The following is a 22,240-nucleotide window of genomic DNA, read 5'->3' on the forward strand; positions in this document are numbered from 1 at the left end:
CCAGCTTGTGTTTCCCCATAGTGTCTCATGCAGGGTGAGTACTCAATAAACTTGTTACATTTGGGTGGTCTAGTTGAGGCCATGGCTTCTAAACCCACCACCCATCCATCCATCCACCCAACAACCATGCACTCATCCATCCATTCATTTGTTCATTGACTGCACCAGTATTTGTTGAGTGTCAACTCCATACCAAGCTCTGTGCCGGGCAACGGGGGATCCAGCCTTGCAAGATAGACATGGTCCCTGCCCTCATAGTGCTAACCAAGGTCAGTGGGGAAGAAAGCAATAAATGAGTGAGCAAATGAAGAAACAAGATGACTGCAGATTGTGGCAAGTCCCCAGTGAGGTAAAACAGGATGGCAAGATTGAGTGAGTAGGGAGGAGTTTCTTTTGGATCAGGTTGTCAGAGACAGCCTCTCTAAGGAGGAAATGTGAGGGATAAGAAGGAGCCAGCCATAGAGAAATCTGGAGGGATGGCATCCCAGGGAGAGAAAACAGCAAGTGCAAAGGTCCTGAGGCAGGAATGATCCTGGCATGTTGAGGAGCAGATAGATGGCCAATGTGGCTAGGGGAGAGGGATTGTGTGGGAGAAAGCAGAGGAGAAGAGATCTGAAAGGCCAACAGAGATGAGATCAGGCAGGGTCTTATAAGGCCCATAAGAGATGGAACCTTATTTTGAGCACAGTAGGAAGCCACTGGAGGGCTGAAAAGGGGAGGGACAAGGCCTAGTTTCTACCTTAAAAAGGCTGCTATGGGGCTTCCCTGGTGGCGCAGTGGTTGAGAGTCCGCCTGCCGATGCAGGGGACACAGGTTCGTGCCCCGGTCTGGGAGGATCCCACATGCCGCGGAGCGGCTGGGGCGTAAGCCATGGCTGCTGAGCCTGCGCGTCCGGAGCCTGTGCTCCGCAACGGGAGAGGCCACAACAGTGAAAGGCCCCTGTACCGCAAAAAAAAAAAAAAAAAAAGACTGCTATGACAGGGGCAATAAAAGAGTTGAGAAACACACCAGAAGGGCGTTTAATTCAGTCTGGGGAAAGTTGAAAAGGCTTTTTTGAGGAGGTGACATTTCTGCTGAGTCCTGAAAGAAGTCAGAAAGCAAACTGTGTGTAAGAGAGAGGGAGTGGGGAAAGGGCTCTCCAGGCCCACAGAGCAGCAAATGAGAAGGTGCCAAAGGCTCTGTTGACTCCCTTTTATAACAGGAAAATGAGAGGCTACTGGGGTCCAGAGAAGGAAGGTGTCAAAGAAAAAAAAATCAATGACACTTGTTAAGATGGTAAGGCAGACTTTATTCAGGACCATTGAGACATGTGGGGGGACCACTGCAATGGGATTTTACAGTAAGAGAGAGATTGGGCTCAGCTCTGAATACAGCATGAGCAAGTGGGTGTTTTTTGGTTTTGTTTTTTTTAACATCTTTATTGGAGTATAATTGCTTTACAGTGGTGTGTTCGTTTCTGCTGTATAACAAAGTGAGTCAGTGATATGTATACATATATCCCTATATCCCCTCCCTCTTTTGTCTCCCTCCCACCCTCCCTATCCCACCCCTCTAGGTGGTCACAAAGCACTGAGCTGATCTCCCTGTGCCATGCGGCTGCTTCCCACTAGCTATCTATTTTACATCTGGTAGTGTATAATGTCCGTGCCACTCTCTCAATTCGTCCCAGCTTACCCTTCCCACTGTCCTCAAGTCCATTCTCTACATTTGCGTCTTTATTCCTGTCCTACGCCTATGTTCTTCAGAACTATTTTTTGTTTTAGATTCCATATATATGTGTTAGCATACGGTATTTGTTTTTCTCTTTCTGACTTACCTCACTCTGTATGACAGTCTCTAGGTACATCCACCTCACTACAAATAACTCAATTTCATTTTTTATGGCTGAGTAATATTCCATTTTATATATGTGCCACATCTTCTTTATCCATTCATCTGTTGATGGACACTTAGGTTGCTTCCATGTCCTGGCTATTGTAAATAGAGCTACCATAAACATTGTGGTACATGACTTTTTTTGAATTATGGTTTTCTCAGGGTATATGCCCAGTAGTGGAATTGCTGGGTCGTATGGTAGTTCTATTTTTAGTTTTTTAAGGAACCTCCATACTGTTCTCCATAGTGGCTGTATCAGTTTACATTCCCACCAACCGTGCAGGAGGGTTCCCTTTTCTCCACACCCTCTTCAGCATTTATTGTTTGTAGATTTTTTGATGATGGCCATTCTGACCAGCGTGAGGTGATACTTCACTGTAGTTTTGATTTGCATTTCTCTAATGATTAGTGATGTTGAGCATCCTTTCATGTGTTTGTTGGCAATCTGTATATCTTCTTTGGAGAAATGTCTCTTTAGGTCTTCTGCCCATTTTTGGATTGGGTTGTTTGTTTTTTTGATGTTGAGCTGCATGAGCTGCTTGTATATTTTGGAGATTAATCCTTTGTCAGTTGCTTTGTTTGCAAATATTTTCTCCCATTCTGAGGATTGTCTTTTCTTCTTATTTATGGTTTCCTTTGTTGTGCAAAAGCTTGTAAGTTTCATTCAAGTGGGTGTTTATAGCCAAGGAGCAGATAGGAGTCAGTGGATGGAAAATTACTAAGAGGAAACATCAGGGGAAAAGGGGATTCTGGCTAAATTGAACTGACAGGATTCTTGGCTGAATATCTGAGGGACTCCTCCAGAATGTCTTTTCCAAAGCGGGTCCTTAGTTGGGCATGAAGAAGGGAGTCAGAGGAAGACTGCTGCTAATAATACCACTAATAATCATGACATGTTCTACATTTAGTGTGTGTGGCCTGGAGACCCTTTAACACCTGCCCCCATTACCTCTCTCACCTCACCTCCTCTTCCTCTCCCTTTCAGTAGCCCTACTTCACACTGGCCCAACACGTTCCCACCTCAGGGCCTTTGCACTTGCTGTTCCCTCTGCCTGGAATGCTTTTCCCACTGATGGTCACATGGCAACTCCTCCTTATCATTCAAGTCTTAGTTTCAATGTCACCTCCACAGAGAAGCTCTCCCTGACCACTTCAGCTAAAGTAAACCCATCTCATGGTCATTCTCTTTCCCACTGACCTGCTTCATTTTTTCCTAGCAACTTTCACCACCTGAAATTATCCTGTTGACTTGCTACTGTTCACTGTGTATCCCTTCCCTCTACAAGATGGTCAGCTCTACACAAGCTGGGATTTTTGCCTGGTTTGTTCACTGCTGTATCCCTAGAACCTATAATGGTACCTCACATCATTGAGTGAATGAATGAGGTCAATCTTAATAAAAACCTGACCATGTAGGTATTATTATTCCCTTTTTTTTTTTTTCTTTTGCGGTATGCGGGCCTCTCACTGTTGTGGCCTCTCCCGTTGTGGAGCACAGGCTCCGGACGCGCAGGCTCAGCGGCCCTGGCTCACGGGCCCAGCTGCTCTGCGGCATGTGGGATCTTCCCGGACCGGGGCACGAACCCGCGTCCCCTGCATCGGCAGGCAGACTCTCAACCACTGCACCACCAGGGAAGCCCTATTATTCCCTTTTTACTGACAAGGAAACTGAGGTGAAGTTCCTTGTGTAAATTTACACAGCTGTGTAAGGGATACCCACCCTTTGGCCTCCCTCCAATGAAAAATAATAATAACTAATTGTAACGGCTCCCACCTTAGTATAGTCTTACATCGAGCTGAAGTCTTCCTCCCAGTTTTTAAAAAAATGAGCAGCTAACATTCACTGGACCTCTACTGTGTGCCAGCCATTTTCTCAATGAATCCTCAGTGAAATAGGAACTGGTTATCCTCATTGCAGAGATGAGGAAATTGAAGCTCAGAGAGGTTAAGTAACATGTCCAAGGTCTCATGGCTTGAAAATTAAGAAGCTGGGATTAAAATGCAAGTCTAGTTCTTAACCAGTACATTCTAGTACCTCCACCCCACTGGACCTAGCCCATTCATTCATTTTTTTTATTCACTTATCCTGTCTTCTTCCTATATGTGATGAGTAAATGAAGCCAGGGTTCACCGTAAAAGAGAGTGGATGAAAATCCATATTACAGAGTCTCCTTGATAATGATGACATGACGAGATCATCATTGTTTTTAACCTCACATTGTTACTGTTGAAGGACTCATACCAGGAGGAGAAGTATCAGTTTAGCTATTGTCTTGATGTTCTCCTGGGCTTGAATTATTAATACTATCTCCGAGCAGTTGTTTCTTTGCGAGGATCTTTGTAAGCCTTTCATCTTTGTGTGCAAGGACTAGTTCAGCTAAAACCAGAGGATAGAACCTGCACTCCAACTCAACCGGATGAATTAGAATACCCTAGATTATGCTGCAGTACGTACGAACACACAGTCTCATGATTTTATACGTCAAAGTTTATTTCTGACTCATGTGATTCCCACTGAGGATCCAGTAACAACCCCGCACAGCTCTCTTCCAAGTGGTGACTCAAGAATCCAGTAGCTCCATCCTCCGAGCATGAGAGCTCCATTCCTGCAGCTACAGACCCTCAGTAGATACTGCATGAAAAAGATCAGAGATGTGAAGACACTTGGCCTAAGGATGCCCAGCCAGAATTAGAAAGTAGGTCTCTAGACTATCCACACATCCATTTTACCTCAATATGAATCTCTAGTGAGACTAAAATGCTATATGAAAAAGAACTCTTGTTAAGTCACCCAAATGACTCTTTCTGAATGTATATTGGGCATTAACCAGCAAAACTGGCTATTGTCAAAATGACCACTCACAGGGCCATCATTCTGACGTTAGCCAGAGTGGTACCCAATCCCAGCATCCAGAGTAACACATTTAGTTACTCTCAGCCACCCAACCACCTCAGCCAAGCTCTCAGAGACTACGCTTCTCCCCATCCTGTCAGACTCAGGGGCAAGAGGACAGGTTTGTGGCTGAGCACAGCCTGTGAACACTGCCCTTGCCTAACATCTCCTATGCTCCTTGGTTTTTTTTGTTTTGTTTTGTTTTTGTTTTTTCCTTGTGGTACGCGGGCCTCTCACTGTCGCGGCCCCTCCCGCTGCGGAGCACAGGCTCCGGACGCGCAGGCCCAGCGGCCACGGCTCACGGGCCCAGCCGCTCCACGGCATGCGGGACCCTCCCGGATCGGGGCACGAGCCCGCGTCCCCCGCATCGCAGGCGGACCCTCAACCACTGCACCTCCAGGGAAGCCCATGCTCCTTGCTTTTTATTCAAAACGCTGCTCTCTGCAGCGGGGATGGACTGATGCCGTTCATCACCATTAAGACTGACAGTCCCTTCCTCAGCTCCGCATGCCCTCAGCAAATATCAGGACTTGGCGATCACTCAGGCAGGAAGGACACTGCCCCACGTTTCTCCCCATCACCTCCTCCCTCTATAGGGATCAGAGTCAAGTTCCCACCCCCATCAGAGACACTGTCCTCGGATGGGCAGGAGGTTGTAACAGCACCAGCTTCTAGAATTCCTGCTTTGGCAAAGCTCATGAGAACTTAGTTGACCTGTTAGGAAAAGGGTACCCAACCCAGAGCTTTTTGGGAAGGGTCAGGTCACCTAGGGAAGATGGTTCAAGTGAGGGCATACATTAAAAACCATAACCCAGACCCCAGGGTGCTGGGATAAGAAAGGTCCTCAGTGTTTAAAAAAAAGGTGGGGTGGGTGCTTCAGAGTCTAGTAGACATGGATTTAAACCCTGCCTCTACCACTTCCTTAATTGTCGCTTTGGATATAGTTTTTCTCAGCCTCAGTTTTCCCAATTATAAACTGGAGGGAGGGGACACAGCACACCCTGCAGATTGTCTGCAGGATGAAATAACATTCTTTATTTAGACACAACCCCTGCCCTCCAGTTGCTTACATTCTACAGAGGTGGGCATTATTGTAAAATTGCGACTTGGACAGCATTATGAGGAGAAGCACATAGTACTACTAGAGCCTGCAGTTAGGAATTTGACCTGGCCAGGGATGGCTTCCCTGAGGAGGTGATGCCTGAGCTGAGCTACGAAGGATGAGTAGGAGTTAACCAAGCAGAGTGGAGGGAAAAGCATTCCAGGCAGAAGGATCATGGAGACTATGAGGGACCTAATGTGCCTGAAATGAGAAAGGAAAGGGGAGCATGGAACAAGACGAGGGTGGAGAGTTAGGCAGGGTATAGACTAAGTGACTGGAACTGTGAGACCCCAAAATACAGTGGCTTAAACAAGATGGCTGTTATGAGGTAGACCAGGAGCTGGCAAACTTCTTCAGTAAAGGGCCAGTCCAGGGCTGGGGTTAGCTTCCATCTCAGATCCGAGATAGCTGCTCCAGCTCTGCACATCACATCTGCCTCCCCTCCAGAAAGAAAGAGGAAAAGGAGAGAGGGCAAGCATCCTTTTTGCTCACATTCCATTGGCCAAGCTTAGTCACATGGCCACATCTAACTACAAGGGAAGCTGGGAAATGTAGTCTTCATTCTGGGTAACCCTTTGTCCCGCTAAAGCTCTATTACAATGAAAGAAGGGAATAATAGATATTGGGGACATCTAGTAGCTTTGGGGACACCAGAAAGAGGTCAGTTTGCAGTGGTCCAGTGGGAGGTGAAGGTGACTTGGGACAGGGTCATGGCTTAGCAGGTGGAGCTAATGGAACAGATCCAAAGATGTTTGTGAGCCAGAAGGGAAAGCACTTGGTGACAGTTTGGATATGGAGGCAAAGGATGGGGTTGGATGTGGCAAGTGTGACCCTTAGGCTCCTGCCGTGTGCAATTAGATGCAGCTCTTGTCTGGAAAGTTCTTCGTATATGGTAGCAGGTCAGGTAAGTGTTGCTGTCTTCAATATCATATCAGTGGGTCCAGGGGGCAAGCCCGACACCTACAGAGACCTGACAGATAATGAAAGGAGTGAAGGGGCCTGTGGACACTGGGGAGCCCGTGCCCTGTCTAAAGGGACAGCTACTCCTTGGCGCCAGCAAGTTGTTGCCATGGAGAATGCAGGTTGAACGTGTAGACACAGCATGTGATGTTCCAAGGGAAATCTGAAAATCTAGATTTTCATGTGAAATCTCCTAATTTGGAAACTTGGACAAATAAGTAAAAATAAATTTCTCAGCCCCAAGGCCTCTGGTTTATAACACCTGGGACGCCCCCAGCAATGTCACTGCACCCTGTTTCCACCTGTGTGTCTCGGTTGCCTTCTCATGGTGAAAGCCTCTGTTGCCTGGCTCACCCCAAGGCCTTCGTCCTCTACTGTCCCTGGATTCCTGTCCCTTTGTGCCCATGAGCGCCCCCTGCAGGCTCCCGACTCCAATTTCTCACCAACACCCCCCCACCAGAGGCCCCTACCTGTAGAAGAGGGAGCCAAAACCATCAGCCTGCTTCCAATCCCCTTAATCGGATCTGCGCCAGTGACCCTTCTGATTAAAACTCCCCATCTGTAATCCCCCCTTAAAGCTGGGGAAGTGGAAGCACCATAAAAGGAGCGAAAGGTTTGATGCTCCAGAAACTCTGCCACCTCCTACGTCCTTGAAAACGTCTTGGGGAGACGCACAGACCTGAACTGGAGTCCCAGATCCACTCCTTGCAAGTTGTGTGGCCCTGGAAAAGTCACTTCATTCTCTGAGCCTCCATTTCATTCATTTGCTTGATCATTCATTTATTAACTATTTAGGGATCTCCTGCTCTGTGCCGGGCACCGTTTCAGGAGCTGGGGTTACAGCAACGCAAGACAAACCCAGCCTGGGCCCTCATGCAGCTGACATTCTATTGCAGGACACAGAGGAGGAAATTCCAGCTTGGAAAGATCAGTGCCGTGAAAGGACAAACTCAAGGGCTGTGAGAGTCCAGAGGGTGGGTGTTCTCAACCCACAACCGGGAGTCAGAGAGGGCTCACTGGAGCAAGTGGGTTCTGAGCTGAGGCCAGAACCTCAGGCCTGTTCTGAGCTGAGGCCAGAACAGGCTGTAGGAATCAGCCAGGAGAAGTAGGGGAGGAAGGATACTCCAGGCAGAAGGAACAGCATGGACAAGGATCTGGAGGTGTGAGCAACCATGGCAGCATGGCTTGGGAATTGTAAGTGGTTTTGCCAGGATTCATTATGGAATATGCAGTGGGAAATGGAGGAAATGGTCCGGAGAGAGAAGAAAGGTGGACTTAATACAAAAGCCAAATCTCCTTTTTATGCCTCCTGCCTCTCTGACCTCATCTCCTCCCACTCTCCGCCTTGCTCACGCAGCCCCACTCACACTGAGCTTCTTTCTGTTGCTTGATATGCCAAGCTCATTCCCACCCCAGGGCCTTTGCACTTGCTGTGCTCATTCCCACCCCAGGGCCTTTGCACATGCTGTGCTCATTCCCACCCCAGGGCCTTTGCACACGCTGTGCTTGTACCTGGAATGCTCAGATCTTTGAATGACATACTCCTCACCTTCAAGTCTCAGAACCAGCACATCTCCTGTGAAAGGCCTGTCCTGATCACCCAACCTCATGTGGACACCCCCAGTGCTTCTCTACTGATACTCCTGGTTTGTTTTTCTCGGTAACATGTAGCACATGATACTACCTGACATCATCTTGCTCCTTTATCGGTTTATGGGTTTTTTTGTCTGCTTTTCCCTACCAGTTCCTTAAGGGCAGGGAAATTGTCTTTCTTATCCATGCTGCATCCCCAGCAAAGAGCATAGCATCAGTAAGTGCTCGGTAAATATATGCCAACTAAATGCAAAAGGATCGGAACTTCATGGGGAGCCATTTCAGGGTTTACAGCAGGGCTGTGGCTTGCTCAGATTTCTGCTTCTCTCCTGTGACCCATCAATGTGGTTGTGAGGATTAAAAGCAATGGGATACTCTTTATGGAAAGCAACTTTTTATATAACTTATATTGAGGCTAATTTTATATAGCATATAATTAACCATTTCCAGTGAGCAATTCAATGATTTTTCAGTAAATTTGCCAAGTTGTACAACCATCACCCTAAATCAATTTTATAACATTTTCATCATCCCCATGAGATCCTTCATGCCCATTAACTGTTAATTCCTGTCCCCACCCTGGCAACAACTAACCTGCCTTCTGTCTCTATAGGTGTGTCTTATCTGGTCATTTCATATAAATGGAATCATACACTATGTGGCTTTTTGTGTCTGGCTTCTTCCACTCAGCATAATGTTTTCAAGATTCTTCCATATCGTATCATGTATTAGTATTTCCTTCCTTTTTATGGCTGAATAATATTCCATTGTATAGATAGACCACAGTTTTTATATCCATCAGTTGATGGACATTCAGGTTGATTTCACTTTTTGCCTCTTACAAATAATGCCGCTGGGAAGATGGATGTGTATGAAAACAGTTTGTAGGACCTGAACACTAGGTGCAGCTCTCTGCTGGCCAGAGCTTCTAGTGTTGTTGCACAGACTTGACCCCAATGGGCTGTGTGACCATAGACTAGTCCCTTCCCTTCTCTGCTTGAGTCTCCCCATCCTTCCAGAAAGGAGCCTGGACCCTTTTCTGCACAGACATTCTGTGCCTTGTCCATATTCCTGGAAGAGCAGGGAAGTGGTCAGAGCAAATGATAAACAGCCTGTTTATTGCTGGAGCCAAAGGTAGGCATCCTGTGATTAACCACCAGAGCCAACAATTTTTTTTAGAATGAGAAAGGCCCGGCTCCAGAACCCTTGATTCCCCCCTGGGTACCCCTACCTGCTAATCTCTTCTCCCAGAGGACCAAAACCCCCTCCCACGCTTGGTGCAGACAAGTAGGCTGCAGGCTTCAGAACCTCATTGCAGGGAGGGAATTTGGGGACAGCCTCTGAGTCCTGGTCCTGTTTCCTGCCTCTGCTCCCTGGGTTCCTGGAGTCCTGCCCAAACCCGATTGGGCTCAGATCCAGGAAAGCAAGGCTGAAAATGCAGGGACCTGGCCAGGGGTTTGAGCTGGGGCCGGGAGGACTCATTGCTGGCCTGGCTGGTCCCCCATCCCTGCAGCCCATCCCAGAGACCAAATCAATACTGTTCATTTGGGTTCAAGACTGTTTAGAGGATGTCTGCTGGCTTAGCCAGGCACTGGGGTCCACAGACCTAGTCCTGGACCTCCAGAAGCAACCAGTCCAGAGGCTGGAGGTAAGGGTGACAATAAATTATCCAAATAATAATTTAATAACATAAAATATATATTAAGTGGCTGTTATGTGGTAGATGCTCAATTACTTTCATCTCCATTTTAGAGATAAAGAAATGGAGTCTCAGAGAGAGGAAGTGATTTGTCCAAGGCCACTCAGCCAGGTGGGAATAATAACACTACTGCTCAGAGCCAAGTCCAACCGGCTTATAAATAAATATAATGTTGTGAAATAATAAAAGCAATAAAAGTTGATCTAAGGGCCTTATGAATTCATTGAATTCCCTTTGCCACCTTTCAGTGACCCACCCCCGTCTTACAGATGAGGAGACTGAGGCACAGAGGGTTTAACTCATGTTCAGGAGATCCCCAGTCAGGAAGTGTAACCCTGACCCTAAGGGCTTCAGCGGGTCTGGAAGAGAAAGCAGTCTTGTGGGCAGGGCTAGGAAGGGTGGGTCACACTGCATTAGCACAAGTGCTATTTGATGAGTGCATGTGCCAGGGCAGGAGGCCTGGCACTCTCTGACCCTCCCAACGCAACCCTGAGCAGTGGACACCCCCCTCCAGGATGCAGTGAGGCCTCTGCCTGCATTTTCTTCTTTCCTAAGCATCCTCAGGCTGAGAGGACGGGAGGGGAGAGCACTTTCTGGGGTACAAAGAGGGGGTGCCCGCCTTAGAATAACAGCGCTAAGGACTGTACAATAGGTGGGTGCATAATTCATGCATCTGTCAGCAGACATCAATTATGTGGGCCTTCCCTGGAGTTGTCTGGGGGTTAGAAACTGGAGCAGGCTTCCCCTGCCAGCCTCTGGGGAAAATGAGATCTCCCAGCTCTTAAAGGAACAGACTCCCCAGGAATCTGCTCCATTCTCCTGCAGCTGCCCTCAGGGCCAGGAGTCAGAAACTGTAGCAGCTCCACTGCAGGGGCTCAGCCCGAGGTCCCAGCTGGCTGCTCTGTAAGGTCAGACCCACTCTGTGCCTAGCTCTGTGCTAACAGCTCTTTTCCCTCATTCTACAGCTCCTGAGGGGCTGACTACTGGTATATCCCAGAGTTTCTCAACATTGGTACTATTAACATTTGGGGCCTGATCATTCTCCTTGGTGGGGACTGTCCTGTGCATTGTATTTAACAGCATCCCTGGCTCCACCCACCAGCTGCCAGTATCACCCCTCCTCCAAATAGTGACAACCAAAAATTTCTGCAGGATTTGCCAAATGTCCCCAAGGGAAGGGGGAGGGGTCAAAATCATCCCCAGTTAAGAACTACTGGAGGATCCCCATTTTACAAATAAGGAAACTGAGGCAAGGAAAGTTGCAATACCCAAGGCCATGGGACCCATAAATGGCCGTGAACTTGAGCCACAGCCAAGAAACACGATGAAAACCTGTTGCCCTAGGCGCTGTGGGTGCAGAGGTGAATCTCAGAATCCATCCCTGTCCCCCCAAAGCTTACAGATTCTGGGCAGTGATGGACACATTCACACACACACACACACACACACACACACACACACACACTCACCTGTGATAGGCTGTAGTGTGCTAAGAGCCCCAAGGCTGGCAAAATGACGAGGGAGCCCAGAGAATGGAGTGGCTGGCCCCTCCAGGGATGACCTCTGCAGGGAGGGGCCATGTGGGCTGGGTTTTAAAAGATGGATTGGAATTCACTGGACAGAGAGGAAGAGGCACAGACCTGCAGAACTGACCAACGATAGTGTGTGATTAGGGAAGCGTGAAGTTTGGGAACCTGTGGCAGGAGAGGCCAAAGAGAGGGGTCAGAGTCAAACTCAGAAAGACTCGGCAACCATGTGTCCTGATTGGGGATTTATTGCAGGGGACAGAACCCTCTTATGCTCACCCAAGCAGCAGTGGCATTTACTTTCAGGATATGGCAGGCAGTTTCAGAACAAGGGCGAGAAGCAAAGACTAGCTGGCCCCTCGGAGGCTGGGTGTTCTGGGCTGACAGGGTGTGGGCTGAGCTATTTCCCCTGTGATGACGGCTAACATTTATTAGACATTTACTAGGTGCTGCTGGAACCTGTCCTGAGTGCTTTGCACGCGTTAACACATTTAATCTTCACAGCAGCTCTCTGAGATAGATATTGTCATTATCATCCCATTTTGCAGATGAAGAAACTGAGGCTTAGAGAAGTTAAATGCCTGACTAAAGGTAAGGAAGTGGAAGCACTGAGACTTGAATCCAAAACAGCCTGACACCAGAGCCCAAGCATTTAACTGTGGCCCTCTACACCCTTTTCAGATCTCCTATGTCCTCTCTGCCTCTTCCCTTTAATCTCTGGCTTCTCTAAAAGGTTCAGCTTTCTCTGATTTTTTTATGGTTTTTCTGATCCCCTACAACATGAGTGAAAAGTTGCTTGAGGCTTGGGCTTATCATGAAGCTGGTTCAGGCCTGGACTGTACTTGACCATTTAATTCAGAGGCTCACCACCCCCATAACCCACTCACCCCTGGATCCCTGAACTCAAATCTTCCATGGTGGACTGGTTCAGCCCAGCATGGGTTTTCTGTCCATCTCTGGGCCACTCAGCGGCAGCCAGGATCAAATGATACAAGCATGGAGACCCCACCCCCACCCGCTGCCCTTTAGCAGGGGCAGCAGAAAGGGAGGCACAAGCCTATGAGAAGAGGACAGCTTTTGGGGGGTGGGGAGGAGGGCTGATAGATAAGTTTAGGAGTCTAGATTTTTTCCTGAAGAGTCCTGGAAATTTATTGAGAAGGAGAGTGATGTGACTTGGATTTGTATTTTTGAAAAAAAGACCCTAGAACAATTTATTACATCTGCTTGCATTTCTGCATAAGCTGTAGATTAGCCTAGGCTCCATTAAATTCAACAAACATCCAGTGAGCCCAAACATCTGGACCAAACCCTCTTCTTGATTCAGGGGACTCAAAGGTAGTTAAGCTGTGATCCTTAGCCTCAAAAAGTCATAGTCACACTCAGGAGTTAATAACATGAGACCAGGATGTCTGGGCCTCCCTGAAAATCATCCAAAACCTTGAGTGTTTAGCAAAAAGGCCTGTAGCTTTCATCTCATTTCTAACACATCCTTAAGAGCTCACGTATTGGGGTCAGACAGACCCAGGTTAAAATACTGGCTCTGCAACTTACTAGCTTTGGAAGCCTAGGTTTCCTCATCTTTTCATTGGAAGTACAACTTAATGGGGTTGTTGTAAGAATGAAATAAGGAATTGCATGGAAAGTGACAAGCATCGTGCCTCGAATACAATGAACACTCGATAAAGGGTAACTATTGATATTATCATTAGTATAATGTCGGGAAAGCGGTACCCCACCCCATAATAGTTATGAACTACTGGTCTAGATCACGAGACGGCCAACTATGGCTTGCAGCCCACTTCCTGTTTTTGTAAATAAAGTTTTATTGAAACAGCTATGCTCATTCGTTTATGTATTATCCAAGGCTGTTTTCATGCTATAACTGCAGAGTTAAATGGTTGCAGCAAAGAATTCATGGGCTTCAAAGTCTAAAAGATTTACTATCTGGCCCTTTATAGAAAAAATGGACAGACCCCTGGGCTTGATGATTAGCTTTAAATCATTTCAATTCTCTGGGCCTCAGTTTCCACATCTGTATGATAAATGGATTTGAATAAATAATCTTTTTAGCTCAAACATCCAGTCATTAGGTAATTAGTGAGCTATGAAAATGCTCTTGAATGTTGAGGAATGTCCTGCAGACCCAGAGTATGAGGATGACCATCCCATTGGTGGTTGATAACTAAATTCCACTCTCTTCTCCTCACAGATCCTTGCCATAATTTCCATCATGTTCATCGTCCTCTCCACCATTGCCCTGTCTCTCAACACACTGCCTGAGCTGCAGAGCCTTGATGAGTTTGGCCAGACCACAGACAACCCCCAGCTGGCCCACGTGGAGGCCGTGTGCATTGCATGGTTCACCATGGAGTACCTGCTGCGGTTCCTCTCCTCCCCCAAAAAGTGGAAGTTCTTCAAGGGCCCGCTCAACGCCATTGACTTGTTGGCCATCCTGCCATATTATGTCACCATCTTCCTCACTGAATCCAACAAGAGCGTGCTGCAGTTCCAAAATGTCCGCCGCGTGGTCCAGATCTTCCGCATCATGCGTATTCTCCGCATTCTTAAGCTCGCACGTCACTCCACTGGCCTCCAGTCCTTGGGCTTCACTCTGCGGAGGAGCTACAATGAGCTGGGCTTGCTCATCCTCTTCCTTGCCATGGGCATCATGATCTTCTCCAGCCTTGTCTTCTTTGCCGAGAAGGATGAGGATGACACCAAGTTCAAAAGCATCCCAGCCTCTTTCTGGTGGGCCACCATCACCATGACGACCGTTGGGTATGGAGACATCTACCCCAAGACTCTCCTGGGGAAAATTGTGGGGGGTCTTTGCTGCATTGCAGGGGTCCTGGTGATTGCTCTTCCCATCCCCATCATTGTCAATAACTTCTCTGAGTTCTACAAGGAGCAGAAGAGGCAGGAGAAAGCAATCAAGCGGAGAGAGGCTCTGGAGAGAGCCAAGAGAAATGGCAGCATCGTATCCATGAACATGAAGGATGCATTCCCCCGGAGCATCGAGGTGATGGACATTGTGGTTGAGAAAAGTGGAGAGAACATGGGTCAGAAAGACAAAGTGCAAGATAATCACTTGTCTCCCAACAAATGGAAATGGACAAAGAGGACACTGTCCGAAACCAGCTCAAGTAAGTCCTTTGAAACCAAGGAGCAGGGATCCCCTGAGAAGGCCAGATCATCTTCTAGTCCTCAGCACCTGAACGTCCAGCAGTTGGAAGACATGTACAATAAGATGGCCAAGACACAGTCTCAACCCATCCTCAATACTAAGGAGCCAGCAACACAGAGCAAACCAAAGGAAGAACTTGAAATGGAGAGTATCCCCAGCCCCGTAGCCCCTCTGCCCACTCGTACAGAAGGGGTCATTGACATGCGAAGCATGTCAAGCATTGATAGCTTCATTAGCTGTGCCACAGACTTCCCTGAAGCCACCAGATTCTCCCACAGCCCTTTGGCATCACTCCCCAGCAAAACCGGAGGTGGCATGGCCCCAGAGGTTGGCTGGCAGGGAGTTCTGGGTGCCACTGGTGGTAGGTTTGTGGAGGCTAACCCCCCCCCTGATGCCAGCCATCCCTCTGCTTTCTTCATTGAGAGCCCCAAGAGTTCCATGAAGACCACCAACCCCTTGAAGCTTCGAGCACTTAAGGTCAACTTCATGGAGGGGGATCCGAGACCATTAGTCCCCGTTCTGGGGATGTACCATGACCCTCTTAGGAACCGGGGGGGTGCTGCGGCAGCTGTTGCTGGGCTGGAGTGTGCCACACTCTTGGACAGGCCTGTGCTGAGTCCAGAGTCCTCCATCTACACCACAGCAAGTGCTAGGACACCCCCCCGGTCGCCAGAGAAACACACAGCAATAGCGTTCAACTTTGAAGCAGGTGTCCACCAGTACATTGATGCGGACACAGATGATGAGGGGCAAGTGCTCTACAGTGTGGACTCCAGCCCCCCCAGGAGCCTCCGTGGGAACACTAGTCCCAAGTTCAGTGTCGGGACAAGATCAGAGAAGAACCACTTTGAAAGCTCCCCCTTACCCACCTCCCCTAAGTTCTTAAGGCAGAACTGTATTTACTCTACAGAAGCATTGACTGGAAAAACTCCCAGTGGTCAGGAAAAGTGCAAGCTTGAGAACCACATCTCCCCCGACGTCCGCGTGTTGCCGGGGGGAGGAGCCCATGGAAGCACACGGGATCAGAGCATCTGAACCACCTCCACACGGAGGAGAGACTTGTGGCAGGGTCCAAAGAGGAGTGCTGTTCAGCTTACCTGCCGTGGAGCTTTTCTGCATGACCTCTGAAACAGAAAGGCTTTGTAAAGCCCCCAGAAAGAAGAGAGACCAGAGAAATCTCCCTTAAAACCTTGAGAGCTGTTAACGGGTCCATCAGAGTGAAGTTGGCCAAGCCACAGGGTATGGCGCCTCCTTGTAACAGCTCCACGGCCCTCTTTGGAAGATGACAAGAGCAGAACTCACAGCCACCACTACCGTGTTCTAGACATAACCAAGGCCACCTACTCCCCATTCTTCTCTCGTGGCTTTCCATCACAGCCTCTGAGGGCAAGATCGCCATCCCTCCTGGCTTCATTCAGCTGGAGAAGGATGCCGGAACAAGTGGCTGGTGTTAAAAGAGTGGGTTGACCAATTTGGTTTTGGGTGTTGCCTGGCCACCTCTAGGAACTTCTGTCCATCACCTGCTGGATGGATCCCACTGTTAGAAGGCTACAGGGAATGCTTGTGTCATGGGGAAAACTGCACCATAAGCCACGATCCCAGCGCAAAACCCTTCCTCAAATGTCTTCATTGACTTCAGTATTCCGTAGTACCTGATATTTTATTTTGAGATATCATCAGGGTGAGTTGCACCACTTGTACTCAATTCTAATTGCCCCCTGGCAATCTGGGAAGAGTTCAGAAGGCGGGCACTCAGCCAACAGTATGAACTCTGAGCATTGCTTTAGGGTTATAGAAGGAAAATGCTTTCTGTACATCGCTAGTGTAGACTCAAAAGATATGCAAGTGTCAAATATGCAGAAGAATAGCTTATTCAAAGAGACTGTATGTTACCGAAGAGCAGAATAAAATCTGATTTTTTTTTTACCTGAAAAAAACGAAAGGAAAAAAAAAAAACAACCCAATTGAAATGCCCAGTTCAGACTTTTGAATACTTCCTGCTGGGGCAGGGAAAGCATTTACTATAATAGAAATTCTTTTTTGTTTCCTGTGATATTCAAGTTTGAAAAAAAAAAAAAGTTAAAATAAAAAGCACTTTATGTTTTTCAAAAATAGGTTCTACCAGGGACAGTGTCAACATCTTGCACTTTAAAACAAGCATGATTTCCCGTGGGCCACTTGTTGGGACTACAGTTGGGTTTTTGCTCCAGGCATGTGTCTGGCCACGGTGAGTGATACTGTGCTGGTATTGCTGTTTGCTGTGTCAAAGTCTGTGGGCTCCTTCCCTGCCCCCCTGAAGCTTCCCCTTAACCCTCTTGCGTCAGGAAGGGTTCTTGGCTCCTGCATGGGGCCTCTTATAAAGTCATGTGTACAGGAAACAGGAACATCTCAGAAGAATGAGGTAGACGGTTGGGCACTGGGTGTTTTACTCTGTTCTCTTTCTTGTCAACCAGGTGTTGGTGTGTTTTCAGTGTCACTGTCTGTACTAACAGCTCAGCTCTCCTTTCTGCAGCCATCAATGCAGCCAGTACCGACAAAAGCAATAAGTATTTGTGTGCATTGTGAGCGGTTCTGGTCTATCTCTTGGTGTTGATCTTCCTGTCTTAGTTTGATGACCTGGCGTTGGCCTCTGCCTGATTTTAGTCCAACAGCATGTTGGTGTTGGCCGTTCCTCAGGGCAGTAACACTGAGTGGAGCTGCTGGTTAGCAGGATGCCAAGCTGTTGGCCCATGTGTCAGTAAAGATGACACATTATTGATCTGCTTGTCTTTAGTACAATGAACCGATGTTGTTCTCCTAATACAATTTTGAAGGATGGTGTCGCAAGTACGATAGTGTAGACCTGCCAATCCTCAATACAGTGCCAGGCATGTGTCTTCCTGATGGAGCAAAACATGGTTTCCCTGTCCTTCATAGAATATGTTGTTGGTCTGCCTGTTAGTACAATGGCACAATCCACCTGTCAGTGCACAGACATCATGGCGGCATTCTGCCTGCGCTCTGCACAGTGGCATGAGGTTGGGCAACCTGTCACAGGTATGATGACATGGGATCATTCCACTGCCCTTAAAAACGCATATTCTCTGCTGCGTATACACCCGGTTCATACTGCTTCTCAGCATCTCCAAGGACTGTAGATCCCTCCAAGAGGGTGCAGTCCTGTTTTTTGCTGCATTAACAAAGTATCTTGACTCTGGAAGTATCTTCGGAGTACTCTCGCATCAAATGCAAAGGGATTTAAGGGGCAGGGAGTATGAGGTCAGCCTGTGCTGGTGGCACGCCAGAGAGAGGAAGCTCCCAAGGTGCTTTACTGAGCATACAGTACAAGCTGGGGGCCTGTGGAGGAAAGGCCGCAGAAGAGTCCTCCCTGGGCCATCTCACGTCTCTTTGTTTCCATCACCATTTACATCCGCCATCAGCACAAATGTGAAAATTCAGGGAAAACAAACAAATGCTTTTTGATAAAAGTAAATAGTCGTGATTTCCGATTCAGATTTTTTAGAGCTGATGCTATCTGTAAAAATTAATAATAATAATATAGTCTATTTTACATATCAGGAAAGTGAACATGTTTAAATATAGCCATATATAGCGAGAAGGAACTTACCACCCCTTCTTCAAATCGAGGCATTTCATTTGCTGGTTGAAGCAGACGAGAAGTGTACAGATTAGAAATGATTTCTTTCTTTCTTTTTTTTTTAAACGAATAACCAATTGGTGCAACTCTCCTTGTCTCTAACCAAAGGCCCTTTCTGCCTTGTGTGGTCATGCAGGACCTACCCCTTCCTTCCTCATGTATTTTGTCTGAACTTAAAGTAGCATTTTATTGAGTCACTTTTGAAGGATGAATTCAGAAGTATCATTAAGAACTTACCTTTTCAGGCTTAATAGCCAGAGTCCTATAGAGTTCTTATAGAAACAGAATAACTGAAACTCAGCATATACTATGCTTAGAAAGTATTGCGTTTTGTTTTGGGTTTTCCTTTTACTTGTGGATGTATTGTAGGAATATAGCTTTTACCCTGTGCCGATTCAAAATAGAGTATTGTAAGTTCTCCCAGGCCCCCACCTGCCAAAAAGAAACATACCCAGATTTTTAATATGTGTACACCCTACCTGTACCTGTGTATGCGCACTGGGATATCTACCTGAGTCTCCAGTGAGAAGCTAACCTTGATAGACGGGTGTTGATGGAGGAGAGGAAAGCAATGGTTTGGAGCAAATACTGCTTTAACTTGATGGTCCACGTACCACCCATTCCTAAACCAACGAAAGTGGGAAAAAAAACGAGTCATCCCAAAGAAATGAATCTAGGGACTGGAGGTGAATGGATGCCTGGTCCCTTTGGCAAATTCAGTAAAACTCATCAAGAACCCCACCAAACTTACACCATTATCAAAAAGGGCTAGGGACCAGGTAGCTCTGTGTCCTGATCACACAGGGGACTGTCCACGACCCGCAGAGAGAGGTGGGAGAGCTCTGGAGGAGTCCTCCGTTTATTCACCTTTTTATCTTGGGGTAAAGAAGCAATAGGACTTCGGTGCAGTAGATTTCTCAGTGCCTTCTTTAGGAATTTTACCTTAAGCACACTTAATGGGGAAAGAAAAAAGAGGAAAGAACATTCATTCCCGTGAAGCCCCTTTCTCTAAAAGCACTGGGGATCAAGAAAGGAAGACGATGACGATGGGGAAACGGCAAAATCCTGAGGAGGCCATTTCCTTTCAACCCACCTGGCTTGCCCCTTTGAATTGCTGGTGATACAAACTTTTTCAGACTGATTCCTGACCTCTCCTCCGCCGTGTCTTAGTAACTGTAAGCCTCACCCCTGCCCTTTCTCTGAATAAGATCCACGTTTCTGAGCAGAAAAAACAGAACCGTATTCTCTTCTGTAAAACTGTAATGTATTGTTGATGTTTGTAACTGTTGTATATTTCTGTCTTGCTCCAAGTTATGGCTGGAGTGTATAGTCCATGGGCAGGGGGAAATTTAAAATTCACCATGGACAAGGGTCACTAATGCCAGGTGTCTCTCTCTCTCTCTCTCTCTCTCTCTCTCTCCTTTCCTCATTTCTCTGCCAACTAGTCTCAAGTAACACGACCCCGGGCTTCAGCCTCCAGTCAAGTAACTTTGAATCCAATGTGGTGAGAAGCCTCTAGCATGTGATCCTTTGAGAAAGGACTTTTTCTACTGCTGCGAAGTTGGCAGGCGTTAAAAGGGGGCTTCCCCTGACTCCCCCAGCAGGACAGTGGAGAACCTGCAGCCCTGAGCTAAAATTTCCTCGCCTCCCACTGCTTATATGACAGCATCCAAATGCTTTCACTCAATCCCGGGCGACTCAAACCAGCCCTGGCTACACCCAGAAATAAGAGTTACCTCTGCATTTTCTGTCGCCATTTTTCTGGCTCTAGAAGTATCTGATGCGTGACTACATCATAGGATGTCCACGCATCTCAGAGTAGTCTATTTTTCTGTTCGGATAATATATATATATATATATATATGTATTTTTAGCAAATTTATAATTGGGCCATTGAGTCTAATTTCTTCTTTTGTAATACGGAATAACATCTTAGGGGTTTTATTGTTGGTCATAATCGCAGCTGATATCTTCTGGTCTCCTTCATTTCCTCCTGTTGCTCCTTGGATCGTTTTTTTTCTTCTTCTTTTCGTTTCTGATTTCCTGGAGGTGGGGAAAGACTTTGGGGTCTGACTTCCTCATGCAGGCATTTCCTGACACAAGGCCTAGAATCTGTTGACCTGTTACTTTCCTCATTCTGTCTGTTCTATTTATTGTTCTTAAAAATCCAGAACACAGATGCAGGAGTGAAACCAGGGGAAGCAGGGCTACAGATGGCCCTCAAAATCAGGATGGGATGTGGGATGGTTTAGCTCATCCTCCATGCCGTTCCGGGGATCTAAAGGGACTGAGTTTGTTCATTTCCAGAGATCTTGGAATCTAAAATCTCGTGCGAGAAAACCTCCCTCTGGCATTTCTGAGATTCAGAAGACACCTAAACCCCTCTTGGCTGGCCTGTTGCCACGCCCAGCGCCCTGCTCTCCTGTGACATCAATTGGATCTGAAGGTCAGGGCACTTTCAGGTTCTTGCGAAACTTAGAGAAAATCCTGAGCCTCAGATCTCATCAACTTTTTATCAGCTCTTCATTTCAATCCATTTCCAACAGCCTTACCAAAAAAACAGTGGCCAGACAAGCTTGCAGCCAAATCCTGAGAAGACACGTCCCCAGAATCTGCCATCTCATCTCCCCTTCCCTTTCCAGCTGCCTGGCTCTATAGAGCCAGACATTCGTGGCAAGGGCAGTGGTATTTTTCCAGCTTCCGCCTATCCAGGCCTCGGGGAGTGTCTGGACTATCTTGATAATTAATTCCACCAGGCGGTTTCCAGGCCTCGGGTAGGCAGAGGACATCTCACGAAGCAGGATCTTCAGCAGGAAATGATTCTCCATCCATCAGCTCATGCAGGAAGATGAAGTAAGCCCAGATCATCTCCATCTTGCATCTATAGATTTTCAAATCCCACCTGCCTCGCTGTCAGCTACAGGGCTCTGGCCCCTGCCCAGGTCAGAGATCTGAACCAAATCAGGACCCCCAGATGGCAGTGAGCCATCCCTGTTGGGTCAACCCCAAGAGGAAACCATCCGAAGTACAAATTCTGGACTGAGATTCTAATCAGCGTTTTCCCACCGCCCCCAAATTCCTGGTAATCTGGTTTGAACCAGAGCCAACTAAAACAGACAAGATTGTTTTAAACTACTGCACAAGAACAAGAACAACAACAAAATTGTCTCCCAGGCATTTGCTAGGTTTGATGCCCAGATAAGCAAACACCCTTGCCCATGGTCGTTTTCATCTAGAAGTTGTGTAGTCTGGGTTTCCATCCACTGACCTTGATATTGGCTTAACCTGGAATTTCTCCTGAACTCCCCAAAATGCCATCTTGAAGACATTGATTTGGAAGGGACTCTGTTAATCTAGTGACCCCTCATCTTCACTGCTAACTCACTCTCCATTCCTTCTTGCAAAGATCCTGGAAAGATCTAAAGGTTGGCGGGGATGGGGATGCAGTTCACCTGAGGGAGAGCCCACCTGCCCACATTATGTCTGCATGCCAGTCTCTGAAAGTTTCTCCTGCATGAAAGGGACAGGGCAGTCAATTTCGGCTCAAATTAAGGAAGCACTTCTTAATTCCAAACCTTAATTCCAAACCTTAATCCAGGTTTGGAAAAACTTCTTAATGGGCCTGCCTCTCCATGGAACTCGATGCCGTGTTGGGTAATGAGCTCTCTGACAGCACAGGTGTTTAAAGACAGGCTAGTTGATGTACAAAACGGATGTTGCTGAGGGAACCTAGCACTGCATGCTGACTGAACTGAACGTCTGGGGAAGTTC

The 22,240-nt window shown here is 47.3% G+C and overlaps 1 protein-coding gene across 1 annotated transcript in view; it reads left to right on the forward strand.

Moving 5' to 3' along the window:
* The window catches only part of KCNB1 (potassium voltage-gated channel subfamily B member 1), a 101,653-nt gene extending 84,891 nt beyond the window's left edge, over positions 1-16,762 (forward strand). The window contains exon 2 of the mRNA XM_029219425.1: positions 13,858-16,762. Within this exon, the coding sequence (XP_029075258.1) occupies positions 13,858-15,867 (2,010 nt within the window). The 3' untranslated portion in view covers positions 15,868-16,762. The remainder of the gene's footprint in view (positions 1-13,857) is intronic.
* Positions 16,763-22,240: the final 5,478 nt, after the last annotated feature.

Source organism: Monodon monoceros, unplaced genomic scaffold, assembly GCF_005190385.1.
Source record: "Monodon monoceros isolate NGI ecotype Baffin Bay Population unplaced genomic scaffold, NGI_Narwhal_1 Super_Scaffold_13, whole genome shotgun sequence".
Taxonomy (NCBI): Eukaryota; Metazoa; Chordata; class Mammalia; order Artiodactyla; family Monodontidae; genus Monodon; species Monodon monoceros.